Here is a 16,767-nt window from a genome sequence, read left to right as displayed (position 1 = left end):
TATTCAACCTCTGAAGGATTTACTACTTTATTTTTATTTGTTGGGCAAGTCAGAACAATGACAGCTACTCTCACCCCAGCCAGAGGTGATGAGCTATTATATTGTACAATAATTTGTTATCTAGCATGAATGTTGAAAAAGGTAAATTGATGTGTACTTTGAGCTGGCAGATGTCAAAAAACATTCTTCTGACTTTTGTGTACTAGTTCTGGATTTTTTTTGTACTTTTGTAATGTGACAAAATATGCATTAATTACCCTAAAAACATACACCTCTATGGGATATTTATGTTTGGCATTGATATAGATTATTTTATTTAAACTTTGTTATGTTATGTTATGCATTCGTCCACAGACCACAGGGTCAGTGGTCCTGGCTATATGTTAAAGTGTCTCTGGGCAAGACACTGAACCCCTAACTGCCCTATTGTGAGAACTGTGGCAAATCAACATGCGGACAATGATCCACTGTGCCAATGTACTCTTTTTGCTATGTGCATGTAGAACACACTGTTAAACTTTTGAAACAGTCCCACACTGAATTTTAAGCTTGTCAGCAGTTCAGTTTTCAAACAGTTTGTTTATTGTCAAACAAGAGAAAATACTCAGTCAGGGTTTATTCAGGCTTTGCTTATGTTAGTACAAATGTAAAAAGATAAGTAGCCTACATCTAAAATAAGGCAAATAGGGGAAAAACAAGCATTAAAGTACATTTCTTTACAGTCAGATTAAGAAAAACTAAACCTTAATTCTCTTTGTCTCTCAGGTCAGGGGTAAAGTGGGCATTTTCGAGGCACACATTTCCGGGATTCGTGCCCAGGTGCTTAACAGTGAACTCCAGCGCAGCCCTAGATCTCCAAGACGATCAACTAGCCAAACCCCTTCCCATCCCAGCAAAGGAAACACAGAGAGTCAAGTTCACTCTGTTGTCCAGAATGGAAGAGCAGGTGGGCAAAAAATAACGGAAGGAGATAGGAGAGACAGCAGTGGCACTAAAATGAACACAGAGAATAAAACACTGATTGGTCAAAATGGCCGTCACTCTGAAACAACAACGCAAACTCCCTCTATAGACAGATCATTTGCTGGTCAGGGTTCCTTTGATACATTAACCCCGGATGCAACAACAGATGGAGAAAATAAACAAGGAGAAAGACATAGAGAAAAGGAGGGAGAAATAAACAGATGGGAGGTAGAAAACAGAGAGATTCTGCAATATGAAAGAGAACGGACTGCGGAAAAAATAAGAGATGAGAAGGAGGGACACTTGTGTCCTGTGATGCTGCTCCAGACAAACGAAAACAGGTTGGAGGTTAACTCAGAAAGCCCTTGTTTATCTCACCCACAAAGCAGTGAGAGACCCCATTGTTTCCTGGACATCACCGATCAGCCCTCCAACCATTCTCCCTCCATCCCCGCAGTCATAATAACTGACCATGGTTTGGAAAGCCAGCTTCAAACTTCTGATGGTCCAGGGTCAGACGTGGGACCATGCTTCACCCCCAGTCCCAGTTCCAGCCCTATCCCCGGTCCGAACTCATCCACCCGTTCCCTCAGGAAGCTGTCATCCTCCTCTGCCTCCTCGGCCGGATTCTCCTCGTCTTGGGAGGAGTCGGAGGAGGATATTTCCAGTGATACAGAAAAAGGGGAGCAGCTTCTCAACCCTGCTCTCCTCAGTTCTCAACAGAAAGCAGTAAGTAGAGCCAAGTGAGAGTTTGTCTGCTCAATATTATCTCTGTGTGTACAACCTGCTTGTAGTTAGGAGGCCTTTTTTAGCTCGCTAGACACCTTTGGAAATGGCATTCATGTTTCATCACACAGGAAAAGAGAAATTTATGTTTTTTTTTTAAAGTTGTGCAAAAATTTTATTCTATTTAACTGGAATATTGCAAAAGGTTTGATCCATTGTGATGTGGCTTTAGAGATGATAGTGCCTAATCTGTTTATGGTTCCACAAAATATCTCAGATATTATCATAAATGCTCCCTGGAGGTGATTTTGTTTATCCCTAACTTTACTTCTTGCTCAGGTTTCTGTCATGAAAAGTTAAAACACCATTGACTTGTTGTCTGGTTTGGACATTCAAAATTTAAAATCACTTTTTTGAACACCTGACCAGCATCAGACTTACTTTTCAAGTTGTTTCAAGTCCAATATTAATCTTTATGACTATATAATAAGGGTTAACTGAGGACATCCACACCAGCCTCCACATTGCCTGTTTGTAGTGCTAGAAATCGCATGTAAGCTTGCTCACATGCTAAAGCAAACATGGTGAACCCAGCTTAACATCAGCATGTTAGCTTTGTCATTGTGTGCCTGGCATCATTAAGCTGATGCTGATGTTAGTATTTAGCTCAAAACAGATTATGGCAAAGATGGCCATAGACTCACACCCTTGTGTCCTAGTTATTGCATCAATTCTTGCATTAAAATAATGTTTATACTTGTTACAATTTATAATTTAATATTTTGAGCAAGTTCAGCAGTGTTACAGAGAGGAACACATTTTTGACAAAGGTCATGTAACAAAATTTTATTCTAGCTAGTGTCCATCTGGTGACTGAATTTGATGTGCGTCTCTGTTACCTACTACACCTTAACATGTATGTGTCTGTTAGTGTGTGTGTGTTTGACTGAGTCTGTGTACTGGGTGCTCCTGTGTCAAATTGGCCTGTGCTGTCTCACTGAGTAATGGTTGACATTCACAGTAACAAAGCTAGCTCTGTGCCCCGACCTATGTGTGTATGCTTGTGAGTGTGTGTAGGTGTGTTTGTAAGAGTGTAGGTAATGTGGGTGTTTGTGTGTGAGAGAGAGAACGGGTGATACAGAAAGGCAAAGCAAGAGAATTTGCCAGTCACACACACTTAGGCTTTGCCTGGATTTGGACACAACTCAAAGAGGAGGATGAGGCCTGTTTGAGTATGTTTGTGCGTGTGTGTAATTGTGTTTGTGTGTGTGTGTGTAGGTGTAGGTGGGTGGGTGGATGTGTTTTTATTTGTAGCCAACATAAGTTCACAAGGCCATCTCACTTCTGCTTTCAAACATGCAGGATAATGCAGGATTGTATAACTGATTTTACCAGTGTTTCTTAAGCATTGTGCCAGCTCTTAACAAATCACACTTTTGGGACATTTTAGATGGTACAAAAATATTTCTTCCTGGATATTTGGCTTTAGGAATAAGGGGCTCGTGTTTATTTTATACTATTAAATTAATACAAAACAATCATACAGTCTATTCAGCACTTCTATATTTACACATATATTTTTACATTATGATATTTTTATTCTAACCTTTAAATCATTCAAACTTAATTTTCCGTATTTAGTTTTAATATTAGAAACAGAAGCAGTTTTCTTTCACATGTAATGAAATAACCCATCCCTAAACCAAATCCCAGCCCTCTCAGGTAGGACGGATTTCAAACTATTTGTTTAATAGAATCTGGCTGATAGATTTGAATAGTGTTTGTATCACTTTTTGCATATTTCCGGGCATTGTTTTTTCTGTTTTGTTTTATCGAGGAAAACAATAAGACAGAAGCTCCAGTTGGTGCGTGCAGTTGAATTTACATTAAATAGTAAATGTCTCTTACCCCAGTAGTGCAAAAAAAAAACAAAAAAAAAAACACGGGGGTTATTCACATTTTTGTCTGTAGCTTGGCACAGTTCTTAATCTGTAGTTTAAGGAAACCTGGTATATGTGTGCAAGAGGGAAACATGCAGAAACACATAAAGCATGCTTGCTTCTGTGGGAGGTATGTAGGAGAGAAGAGAGGGACAGAGAAGAGGAGTAAGACTGAGAGTGGAAGACATATAAAAGAACAGTGTGAGCTTCAGAGCAAGATTGGCAGAGAGACTGATTAAAGAAAAAGTATCAAAGGAAAAGTTACACAACTTCTACAGTTTGTTTTTCTTTATTCCAACATTAAATGACACTATTGTTTTCATGACTTATCATCGCAGGAGTGACATGAATTAATTTGGTTTTTTTTTTATGCATTTTCATTCTGTTAGTACTCGAAAAAACACTTATTGCAGACAATAAATGTGCAAGTACAATTTCTTTCATGCTTAGTAAAAATAGGAAGTATAAAAATGTTGTCTGCAGAATACATTTATCACAGTTTTACTGAAGGTTTACATTTTGTATTTACCAGCACATTGTGGAAGCGTTTGTAATCCTAATGACAGAATTCACTATCCACAGTAGTTTTAGTTAATACTCCTTTGTTTTATTCACCCAAGTGAGCATGACATTTTCATTTTTTGTTTAAACACAGTCAAACACGTCAGCTTTGTTATGGTATTAACTTTTGGATTATATCAACTCATTTTCTAAGTGTGCACACTGGTAGAGGCTGGACCTGAACACAGCCATTTATAGACACTATTTGGCTGATCTTTTGACTATTGGGCATCTCGCCAAGGTGAGAAGGTACATGTGCTGCCAGTGTTTTTGTAGTTCTAGTAAATTGGCAGCAAAAGGGCACCTGCAATAGATTGGCATCTGCGTTTTCCCTTTTACTGTCAAATTTCAGTTGAGTTTGTGGATTCCAAACTTTTGTTGATTTTTGTCTTAGCTGAGTCTTTTGTTTGCTTTTCTGTTTAATTTACCTTTGGGCATTCACGCCCATTCGTGAATGAGTTTCAGACAAAGGAAATGCATAATCCTTGGAAATTATCTAGTCTAAAAAGGTATTCAGAGTCTTGCAAATATTAGTGTGTAAATGAGCTCGATCAAACACCAGTGAACATTGAGAATTAGAGGGGTTATCAGTAAAGTTAGACAAATCTTCTGCCAGTCAAAATGCTTTACACATGACAGTACTTGCTAAAATAATTGAATTCATTTCATTAGTTTAGAAAATTGGCCATTTCATCAATTACACTCTGGAAAATTAACAAATTTTGGTTAATTAATAATATAATTTACAGTTGAGCACAAATGCCTGACATTTCCTGCTTCCAGCTATTACTGTCTGTTTTGAATCATAATAAACTGAATTCCTTTTCTGTTTTGCTTGAGTGAAAAAAAATACATGTAAAAAATACATTTTAGATACGTAATTGTGGGTTGAGTTTAGAGTAAATATTATTGGATATGTTTTCACTTTTTGACATCTTTTAGTCAAAATTATCAGTAGATTATCAGCTGTTTAGAAAAGTAAAGCATTTATAATAAGGGTAGCGCTGTTTAAAGTCAAATTTACACGGAACTCCAGCATCATCCCTCAGCTTGAGAATTAATGATGAAAGAAAGTAAAGCTTGTAGAGCAAAAGCTACATTATAACGGAAGTGGGGCAGGACATATGAAAGTCTCTTTTCAAATGATGCAGAAGGTTTGTTGTTCCTTTGGGTATCTTTACTGTAAATAAAGCTTGGGGTGCATTACATTTTTATTCCCATTTAATACACCTCCGGTTCTTGCTCAGAAGCATCCATTAAATAAACAGATTATATAAACAAATATGTCTTTGGATTGAAGACTACACCCATACTTCTTGTACAAAAGACACACATCTAACATTGACACACCCTCTGTACACGCCACAGTGCAACTTTTGCTCATTGCACTCTGCAGAACAACACGCTAATAGATAGTACTGTACTGACACAGAAACAGTTTTCTTTTACAAACACACCTATGTTACCTGGGCTCATATCCCTTTTTATGATCATCTGAAATGCAGTCACACACTGACCCAAACACTAATCTTTACCATTCCAGGTTTATCCTCTACTAATCCAACTGTGACTCTAACCTCCGCTCAATGACCAAAAAAAGAGTTTTTGTGGTGGACTGCACTTGACAAAAACTCATTTTTGTGTTCAGAACTGTAACTCAACTGTAACTCAAGCGCACACATTTACTGGGATGCACACACACACACATACACACACACGCACTGTCTGTACTGCAGTGGAAAATCTTCGCTACCACGGCGGCCAGTCGCCTAGCAACCCTGTGACGTCAAACTGAGTTTCCCTCTCACAGCTGTGTGTGTGTGTGTGTGTGTGTGTGTGTGTGTCTTTGTGTGTGTGTGTGTTTGTGTGCGTGCATGTGCACACGTGTCTGTGTGTGGGTATACAGAAAGTCTGTAAGATTATGGGTGTGTGTCTACCTTGTGTGTGTGTGTGTGTGTTAGAGAGTGCCTACTTAGTTTCTTGTGTGAGGGGAAACACCGGTCAATTCTTTATTTGGTGTTTCTGTGTGAGTTTGTTAGTGAGATTGCATGCATGTGCATGTTTGAGTTGCCCCTGCCTGGGGGGAGTCAGGGTAGCCGCCAGTTAGAAAAGCTGACATCTGAAAGTGTATCTTTTAGTATTGGGTCCAGTGCAGAAGTGAAAAGTAGTTTCACTTGGTTTCAGAGCTGTCAGAGACGCACTGGGGAAACCCTGCTGGATGTGATACATTAATAAAAACAAAGCATACATGCAGCTCATAGTCTGAAGATTAATAGGCTGTGATAACTTTTTGACAAGAGAATTCATTCAGAATTCATGAATGCTTGTGTTAATGTCTTTGCTATTGTTTTATATCTGAATTGGTAGTTTCATACTAACCCAAACCGTGTTTTGTATAGGTTATCCTGAAGACTAGTGAAACCCCCAAAACCACATCTATTTACCAGAATGTTTTAGAGTTGAGACCCGATCTAAAATCTGATAATCTCTCGTTTTCCAGAGTGACCTGAATCTGACTAAAGCATTAAGTTATAAAATAACCGAACAGTCACATCACAAACATCTAACCCTTTTTTCTTTTAGGTGTCCGTTTTTCCCACTTTTGTTGAAGCATCGTGTTTGCAACACCAGTGAGCAGCCTTGCATGCAGTGAGATTTAAAATGCACTCTCTAAGCCTGCACCACACTCCGTGCAGTTGAAATATGTCTTGGTGTGTAGTATATTTAATTTGGGTGTATGTGTGTGTCAGTCTAAACTTTGCAGACTCAGACAGTTGCAATATTTGTATCTGCAAGGAAACCTTGTGGTGAGTGATAGGCTTGTTGTTTCCTCAGTGCCTCTCGGTTGAAAACATCAGTATGCATCAGTGTTTCCCCTGCCTGTTCACATTTTACATTTGTAACCCAGAGTTACCCTTTGCCCATTTTTTTTTTATCATTCTCACCACTCTCAGCCTCTCTTCACTCCTCCCTGCATGTAAATATGTGGTTGCCATATTTAACCCCCCCACCCCCCCCAAAAAAACCTTCAAATTTTCATACTTGAGTGCATTGTTTCAGGCAACACCCTTTCTAACACAGCACCTGATAATTGCACAATTTCATCAGTAAATTGTCATATATTTAAGGCCCACACACACACACACGCACTTATATATGTAAATATGCATATTGCATGAAAGCATATCTGCAGATGTATGTGTTGAAAAGCACGATACACATTTGTAAAGATGATTTTCATGGGCCGATAAAAACTCTTTGCCTCATTGTTTCTTTCTCTCTTCGTGCTTTTTCTGTTGTTTACAGAGGACATAGCCTCTTTTTTTCTATCTTTTGTTTGTAGTCAGCGGCGGATGTGGAAAATACTGTCGCTGAGGCGAGCGGCAACCCCCCCAACTTCCTGTCTGCAAGAAGTTCCTTCGCTTACCATTTCCCCTCTCTCTCTCTCTCTCTCTCTCTCTCTCTCTCTCTCTCTCTCTCTCTCTCTCTCTCTCTCTCTCTCTCTCAATGGAAACTTTCATGTTTTTCTGCTCTGCTCTTGTCATCTAGCCATTCTGGGGATAGAGATATTGTAGGAGAGAGAGAGAAAGACCACCAAATTGCAGTGAGCCAGAAAGAGATATGAGAAAAACAGAAAGGTTGACTTTGGCAGTTTTAGGCAGAGACACAGAGCCACTGTGGACTTGTGGAATCCAAACACCTCCCTGAAGTGTATTTCAGAATTCTCAAAGCTGGATATGAATCCAGCTTTATGTAAATTTTTACCCAATTGTTAAAGCGTAAACTTAACATGATAATTACAAAATAAAACAAAAATAAAGCAACTGTAGACATGCATGTGAAAATATATAAAGCCATAGAGATTAGTTTGAACTGCATGTTTTGAGGAGTTATTGGGAAGATATTCATATCTTCCTGTGGGTGTCTGATGATTGAGCGCCTACAGTATAAAAATAATGCACACACTGTTATGGAAAAACACTGGGACACGGACAACATCAAATTAAGGCAACACATACTTTGCGTGTTGTGGTTGATATACACTAGAATGCGTGAAACAGGTTTCTATTGTGTAAAGGAATGAACGGCAGTAAATTACCTCTGTAAAAGTAAAAAAGTCTCCAATTAGACTGCATTTTGGTGGTTTGCTGAAAAACTGCAGTAGGACTGATGAAATAATTCATCAATAAAAGAACTAAATTAAATTCCAATATTTAATATAGTCAATCAAAGGAATGAACACCTTGTTTATCATAGCTTGTGCTGTAACTTTATCTCTCTGTCTCTCACAAATGCACAATTTGCACAATCAGAGATACATACACACGCTAAAATTATGTACAAATGTACTCGTTTTGCATGCTTCTTCCACGAAGCCCCTATGTTTTCCTCGTGCTTAGTGTGCATTCACACTTACTCACCCACTCACACATACACACACTCTTTTTGTGCCTTTCATATGTTGTGACCTGTGTTTTAGATTTGCATGCCCAGATTGTTTGTCTTCTGTTTTGCTAAACAAATGATCCACAATTGTTTATCCCTAAACACACACTCAGACACACACATACAAAGTGTAAATCTTGTGGGACACAGAAAGAGGAGTATGTGAGCCAAGGTGCTACTTTTTAAAGCAGAGAGGGACGGAGCTGCGCAGGTAATCAGTCTTGTTAGCCTGTAAATTCCTCGGCTCACTGAAAGGTCATCGGTCATGATGTGGTCTGCATGGCTATATTCAGTCTGGAGTGTTGTTGTGTCAGTTGGAGCCATCTTTATCATAACCATCATCCACTTCTGCACCAACAACATTCAGGTACTGTTACTATAGCTTGCATTTACTGTCACAAAATGGCTAAAAATGATTCACTCATTGTTAATTAGTGTCTGACAGCTCTATTCTTGGAATTATTCATGGACCTATAATAATGCTAGTAATGTCACATATAATAGTTGGAGCCACACACAAACTAACCCGCTCTTTACTTCTCTTCTCTTCTCTTCCTCTTCTCCTCTGATTGCATTTTAATGTCTCAACTCCCAGTGACAATGTCTGTTATTACTCACACACACTTGAGGCAGTGCAGATCTTAGTTTCTCTCTATTGCTCTCCACTGTTCTGTCTGTGTCTCTCTTTAACACACACACACAGCAGCTGTAGGTGGGCAACATGGTAGATGGATGACAGAGTTGACAGAGAAAGTACAGACCCTGGCTACTTACCAATCTGTAGTCTGACACTCTCTTTCTAACTTGTTTAAGATGGTGACAAAATGAGAAGCAGAATACCATTCTATCAAAATTGTTTGTCTTTCAAACGGCCTACAAAGCTCAGTAATATGTGTATTTCTTTTATGATTAAGATATGTGTGCCAATGCTGCCATTTTGTTTTATTTCAAGCGTCATTTAGTCAGGCAAAGCTGTATAGCCTTGTGTCTCTAATACATACTGTACATGTTGAGACACGAAGATGCCCAAGTCAAGCTTCGACTGAATAGTTTCTTATGCCTCCAGGCTGCCATCATCTTACTATAAACCATACTGAATACCTTCATTTTGTGTTCCTGAAATTGCAAAGAATTTATTAGATGTGAAGCATGGCGAGTTATGGAAAATGTTTGGTTGATTTCTACACAACAATTCAATTTAGTAAATCTCTAAGCACATTGAACTTTGCTACCAGACTGGACTTTGCAATGCCTATAGACCCTTTTGATATAAGACGATGCACTGCTCTCTGAAATGTATTTCTGCTGTTAGTTTCCACCATGTTATTTTTACATGTTTTTTTATTTTATTTTATTTCATTATAATTATTTTTTATTTCTTCCTTTTTGGTCACTTTTTGTCCAGGGTAAAATTTTCTGTCTCTTTCGATAGTGCAGAAAACCTCCTTGAGGTGTGTCTACATGGTTTAAGACAGAAAAAGTCAGCAAAAAAAAAAAATATATATATATATATATATACATTTGTGTGCGTGTGTGTGTGTGTGTGTGTGCACAAGCATATAACCATAGATAGTAATGCTATCAACTGATGAATTTTCATCATGTCCAGATTATGTGACATGGGTTATATATCTCCTTCTTTGGTCCTCTTATCTTATTCTTCCGCTCCTTCTTTTCGAGTTGTTGACATAGAAATATTATTATTCCTGGCATTTGCAGACCAACAGAAATCTTGTGCATGTGTGATCACATCTTTAAGATGAGGAAAGCAGACATTTTGTACTATTATATAAACAGGTGATGTTGGTGTTAATAGTTCTAAGAGTGGAACATAAATCTTGACTTTGATGTTGTCATATTTTCATTTCTGCTGCGTCCACTGCACAGCTGAGCATTGTTTAAACCCACAGAACAAGACATCTGAATTTTTTCCATCTGATGTAATGCAGCAGGGATAAAAAATGTGTTTGGGGCTTGAATCCTTTGCTTAATAATTTACAAAAGGACAAATAGCATTGTGTTTATTTCATTTATTATTTTTATTTTATTCATGTTTACTCCTCTAGCTGACCTTTTCTTACTTATTGATCAGTAGCTTCTATTTGTACTTGTTTATTGTCTTGGTTTGGTGGAAGTTTTTTCCTTTCTTTTCTACTTTTCACGTAAAGAGCAGCTGTAACAAGGAAACACAATTTCCCTATGAGATGATTAAAATTGTTTGAATCTTGAATCTTAATACGTTGATTTACTGTGGCTTCCATGAGGTACAAAATGAGCATGTGAATCTGTAGTTAGGGGGTGCAGGAGAATCAGGAGAATATTTTGTATGGCAATTCCATAGACAGTAGAGAAGGATCTATTAACACTCCTTGTTCTTCACATATATTTTTCCTAACTTGTGTTGTCTTTTTCCAGTAACTATAGCAGTTGTTGTTATGCAGGGAACAGATAGTAATTTGCGTTTAGCGTGTGTTTCTTCAGCTGCTACTGTTAAATATTAATATTGAGTTACTGTGGAAAGTCTTTGCGTCACATAGGCAGAGAGCAGGAAAACTGGACTTGAATCAGTCCACTGAAGTAGAAACAACTTGCTGTGTGTGTTTGTGTGTCAGAGACAGCATGTGTCTCTGTTTGTGTTTGTCTGTGTGTGTGTGTGTGTGTGTGTGTGGCAGGAGTCCTGCAGTTCATGTGTCCTTGCCAACGACAAGAAGATCACTTGGAGATCCCGTGTGTGTGTGTGTGTGTGTGTGTGTGTGTTATACCAGGGGAAACCCCAGCTTGATCCTCCAAAAAAGTTCTAAATCAGACAAAATGAAAAAGACAGTGTAGGAAAACCAAGAAGAGAGATATTGAATACAGCTCCCCCAGGGTATGTTTCAAAAATGTCCAAATTGTTTACATAGGCAGAAGTACAAACATTAATATTGCATTGGTTCATGTCAATTTTAGACAGATAAAGCTGGTTGTAAACAGGTTTAAGGACTGTAAACCTCAGGCCATGACCGCAGATATCTATACTTAAACCAGGAAGGAGCATTATGGTAATACACAAAGAGGATTCCAGTAGAGGTTGTGTTTAATTCCTTACTCAAAAGCACACAGCACTGGTAAAATATAATTCTTAAGGATAATCAATTATGTTGTGTGTTTGTTTTTAGCACAAGTCTTGGAAGAAGATTAAGAACATGGTCCACTGGTCTCCTTTTGTTATGTCCTTCAAGAAGAAATATCCCTGGATACAACTGGCTGGGCACGCAGGTAGTTGCACACTACATACACTTACACAAACTACATGGTTACAAATGTGAATGACTTCCTCTCAGTCACACCTCTTGATGGTGTGTTCAGTGGCAATACTTTCACAGAAACTTTGCGCTTCAAGAGAAAATATATGTGGGGATGGTTAATTAACAATGGCATATTTAAACGTCAGGGAATGTCTCAATTGATTAGATAAATGTTTTAGAGATTTGAGGCACAGCCGAGCTAACCCCCCCTAATCAGTTTATTTGGATAGAGCTGACAAAAATGAAAAAAATAAAATGAATAAATCACATCTGTTGGTTTGAACAAACTTGTAAACTCAATGTGACAGTACAGTTTCTGCATCTGCTTCACAGTAAAAAAAAAGTGTCTTTTTACAGGGAGCTTCAAGGCAGGAGCAAATGGTCGCATATTAAAAGTAAGACGCATTTTCACATGAATTACACCTTCTTTAAGTGAACAGAAATGCTTTAATAGATCCTCATTTATTGAGATTGCTCATATGAATTGTGAATCATTGTAGCTGTGTTTGTAATGCTACTAACTTGTTGATATGTTTTAGAAACACTGTGAATGTGAGCAGCGCTGTTTGTCCCTTCTAATGAGGGACGTGCTGCGCCCTTATGTCCCTGGTTACCATGGAGACGTTGAGAAGGACGGCCAGAAATACAACCAGATGGAGGATCTGCTGGCGGAGTTTGACTACCCATGTGTGATGGACTGTAAGATGGGAGTAAGGTGAGAAATTTTCATATCACATTAAAACAAATCACACTAAGGATAAAGGGGAGTAGCTCTCAGAAAACAAAATGCAAAATTTAATTTCATGTGCTCAAGTAAGACTCTAGATGAAACTGCAAGCAGCTGTGTCCTGCTGTATTGGAAAGAGCTCTTGCCTTCGTCCTAGCTCAGTGCGCTCATACCTGTACCCACTTTTTTCTCCACCATCACACATTTCTTCTCTTGCCTCAGAACCTACCTTGAGGAAGAGCTTACTAAGGCCCGTAAGAAGCCCTCTCCAAGACCCGACATGTATCAGAAGATGATTGAAGTTGATCCTGAGGCACCTACATCAGAGGAAAATCACCAGAAAGCAGTGACTAAACCCAGATACATGCAGTGGAGAGAGACCATAAGCTCAACAGCTACCCTGGGATTTAGGATAGAGGGAGTCAAGGTAAGACTCACAATATTAGTGTGTGTGTGTGTGTGTGTGTGTGTGTGTGTATGTGTGTCTGTGTGTGTCCATACTCCCTTCCTTCCAATATTCAATTCAGGTTTGTGTGTAGAGGTCTGTATGTGTGTCCTTCGGGGTCCTGTTTCCTTACTTCCTGTTTTGAACAGAAACTTCCTCTGAAGTACATTTGTACTTGAGGTCCTTTGTCATGCAAGACGCCTGTCCATGGCAGCTCTATAGGCCTTGACATCTGGCACTGACATTGCACACACACACACACACACACACACACACACACACACACACACACACGACTCTGTCCCTGTCTTTATTTGAGTGTTGTGTCTATATAAGGACATCAGTGTGCGTGCGTGCGTGCGTGCATGCGTGCGTGTGTGTGTGTGCTTGTGTTTTTTACCTAGTTAGGGGTGAAAAATCTTTCCTAACCAAGTTAGGACCTTTTAGTGAAGAGAGGACATGTTTAAGGGTTAAACTTGGCTTTAAGATTAGAGTTAGGTATGTAGTTGTGAAGGTTAGGGTAAGGAGCTAGGGAATGCATTATGTTGATGAAACTCCTAACAACATTAGAAATATGAACCTGTGTGTGTGTGTGCCGTAGCTGTGCTCGGACATGAACCATAAAGGGAAAAATACTTTTGTCTCCAATATTTTCCAAATAGTACTTTGTTGCCTGGCAGCAAGTAGATTAAGAAAAGCTCATTGATTCCACTCTGAATCAACCAATTGGTTGCCTTCCACTCCTGGTACTGTTTCTGTTGCTGCTCAACTGTACTATGGCTACAGTTGGGTGCAAAAGTTTGCATTCCCTTATCTTGAAATGGTAAAAAAGTAGAACAAATATTTTTTGTCAAAGTAATATTCAGAACACATTTGGCAAGTTTTCAGAAATAAATTGCGGGTTATTAGAGTTAGAGTTATTATTCATTTATCAAGGGAATTGCAAACTCTTGCACCAATATAGTTTTTTAATATTGTTTTTATACGTAACTTTGTTTGAACATTTGTACTAGCTGGATGTGTATTCATGTAGGGAGATGCTAGCTCACCCTGAACATAATATAATATTAATGGACGTTTATCTAATACAAATGATTCTTTTCTTTACCAGTAGATGAAATATTTTTTATCATGCTTCTTTGCATAATATTTATTTTTTTATTTTTTCTTGTTAGGTCAGCTTGTGAGGTTACACATGTCAGACCACAGGTCAGGCTTTTATAAAAGAAATGAGTGTAAAACACTACTTAATCAGATGTTTCTCAAAACTTCTGAATTTGAAATGAATAAATCAATTGGTTAATTGTAATAAAATAAATGGTCAGCTAATAAAATGTAATAGATGAATCATTAATAAAGCTAATTTCAGATGCTGTATCAGCTTGTCAAAAGGCCACAGAAATTAAATAGAAATTTGTAAGAAAAAAAGTTTGTTATATCCAACTATGGTGACCCTGCCCTGATTTAAGTCTAAAACTCTAAAAATATATTTCCCTCCCTGCTTCCTTTCCACCAACAATTGTTTGCTCATGTTTTCTTGTTCTTCCTTCTATCTGCTTCTTCTCTTTCCTCTCCTCCCTTCCTCTGCCCCTCACTTCACCAAAAACAATTGAAACGCCTACAAATTGTTCAGACCTCAGCAGCGAGGCTCCTGACCAGAACCGGGAAGTTCAGCCACATTAAACCTTGTCTTGCATCTCTACATTGGCTCCCTGTTACTCTTAGGATAAATTTTAAGATTTTACTGATTAGTTATAAATCACTGCATGGTTTAGTGCCATCCTATATTTCTGATCATTTAATTCCATATGTGCCATTACAAAATTTAAGTTTGTCAGACAGTGGATTGTTGTCTGTTTCAACTTCCCAGTTAAAAACCAAGGGGGATAGAGCCTTTTCCATCATGGCTCCAAAACTGTGGAATAACCTGCCTGAGGAAATCAGGCAGTCTGACTCAGTGTCATCTTTTAAGTCCTGTCTGAAAACGCATTTCTATAGGTTTGCCTTTCCTGACATGTGAGATTCTGGTTTTAGTATAAATAGTGTATTCTGTCTATATAACTTGATGTATTTTACCTTGTGCTTGTCTTGGATTTTATATTTAAGATTTATGATTTTATATTTAACCTGATTTTATTTATTTAATTATTATTTATATTTATCTTTATTTTCCTTTTTAATGTACAGCACTTTGTTTGATAAGTGCTTTATAAATAAAGCTATTATTAATATTATTATTATTATCAACCCCAATGTTCCCATTCGTAGCCTGAATGTTACGTCATTAACACGTCATTAACACAAAATTACTATACATAATACCATACTACATCATCATCATTATGTTGACCTCTCATATGACTGTGAAGTCAGATGACATTTGTCATGCTGATGGCCTTTTCTCTCCTCTCCTCTCCTATGTAGAAGGAGGACGGTACAGTGAACAGAGATTTTAAGAAGACAAAGACGAGAGAGCAAGTTATTTTAGCCTTTGACGACTTTGTCAAAGGAAATAAGGACATACTGGTGAATATGTTTGTATTGTACTGTCTGTTTTAACAAACACACATTATATGTCTACATTTATAAGCATGTTTTATGTTTTATTTGTCAGAGATGAATAAGGAATTATTAAAATCACATTTTTAAAATTTGCTTACACCCTTCTTTTAATCATAAAGCATCAGGATCAGGAAATCAAATGTTTTACTTAAGAGTTGAGTTTGCTCATTGAACCATTCTGCAGCTCAGTTCTTGTAAAGTCTAAGAGTCTGTTTCAGAATTGGGCAGAAGCCGAAGAATGAAATAAAACAAAGCATTATGTGCTTACTTTCCAGATCTCTTATCTATCCAGGCTGAAGGAAATCAGAGACACTCTGGAGACGTCCCCATTCTTCAAAACCCACGAGGTAATAGCCACTTGTCCATTGATGGGAACTGTTGTACTGCTGCTTTCATGTTGGTGCTACTCTTACACATACATATATACATCAAACATAAATTGCATCACTTATGAGTCAACTTATATTCATAAAAACATTATGACAAAAAATGTGTGTTAAATACTAAGTAGAAAAAATAAATAAAAATGTATTACCAGAAAACAAAACCACTGTGTGGGTTTTAAGCAATACAAGGTTATTTTCAGATTTGTTGTTTACTTTTGCTACACTGGGTATTTTTTTATGCTTGTGAAAAGTTTTAGATTCATTGTTCAGTAGCAAACAATTGCAAATTGGGTGCACAAAATGTTAAGGCATATGTGTTTATGTGGACTTGTTTTAATAAGTGTTTTAATATTTCTTTCTTTGTAAACTGGCCTCAGCATAATACATTACATGTAAATTATGTACGTTAGTAATTACCGTAAGGGCTGTTTAGTGACAGTAACTCAGTGACGCAAACGCACCCGTATGCCATGTTTATGTACATAGCAAATGTTCTCAAGTGAAATGGTCAGAAACGGCTCTGACAACATTCACACAACCGGTGTCACAGTCACACAGATACAAATAAACATACCAGACATGAATGTAAGTAGGTGGTGTCACAAAACAGGAAGCGAGATCAAGTTTTTAAAAGATGCAAACAAACACGTAATGTTGAGTAAAAAAAGAGAGGACTTATTGACTATTTCTTATTTTCTTACTCATGGCCTCTGTCTCTCTGTGA

At 37.9% G+C, this 16,767-nt stretch overlaps 1 protein-coding gene across 4 annotated transcripts in view; it reads left to right on the top strand.

The window, feature by feature from the left end:
- Positions 1-16,767, top strand: part of itpkb (inositol-trisphosphate 3-kinase B) — an 86,577-nt gene that overhangs the window by 66,567 nt on the left and 3,243 nt on the right. For all 4 annotated transcript variants that reach the window (XM_067481141.1, XM_067481138.1, XM_067481140.1 and 1 more), the window contains 7 exons: positions 766-1,692; positions 11,795-11,894; positions 12,281-12,318; positions 12,463-12,638; positions 12,873-13,077; positions 15,520-15,621; positions 15,933-16,004. In XM_067481141.1, coding sequence (XP_067337242.1) covers positions 766-1,692; positions 11,795-11,894; positions 12,281-12,318; positions 12,463-12,638; positions 12,873-13,077; positions 15,520-15,621; positions 15,933-16,004 — 1,620 coding nt within the window. The remainder of the gene's footprint in view (positions 1-765; positions 1,693-11,794; positions 11,895-12,280; positions 12,319-12,462; positions 12,639-12,872; positions 13,078-15,519; positions 15,622-15,932; positions 16,005-16,767) is intronic.

Source organism: Channa argus, chromosome 17 (genome assembly GCF_033026475.1).
Source record: "Channa argus isolate prfri chromosome 17, Channa argus male v1.0, whole genome shotgun sequence".
In the NCBI taxonomy this organism is placed as follows: domain Eukaryota; kingdom Metazoa; phylum Chordata; class Actinopteri; order Anabantiformes; family Channidae; genus Channa; species Channa argus.
Note: the sequence above shows the minus strand (reverse complement) of the source record. Positions and strands in the feature narration are given on the sequence as shown.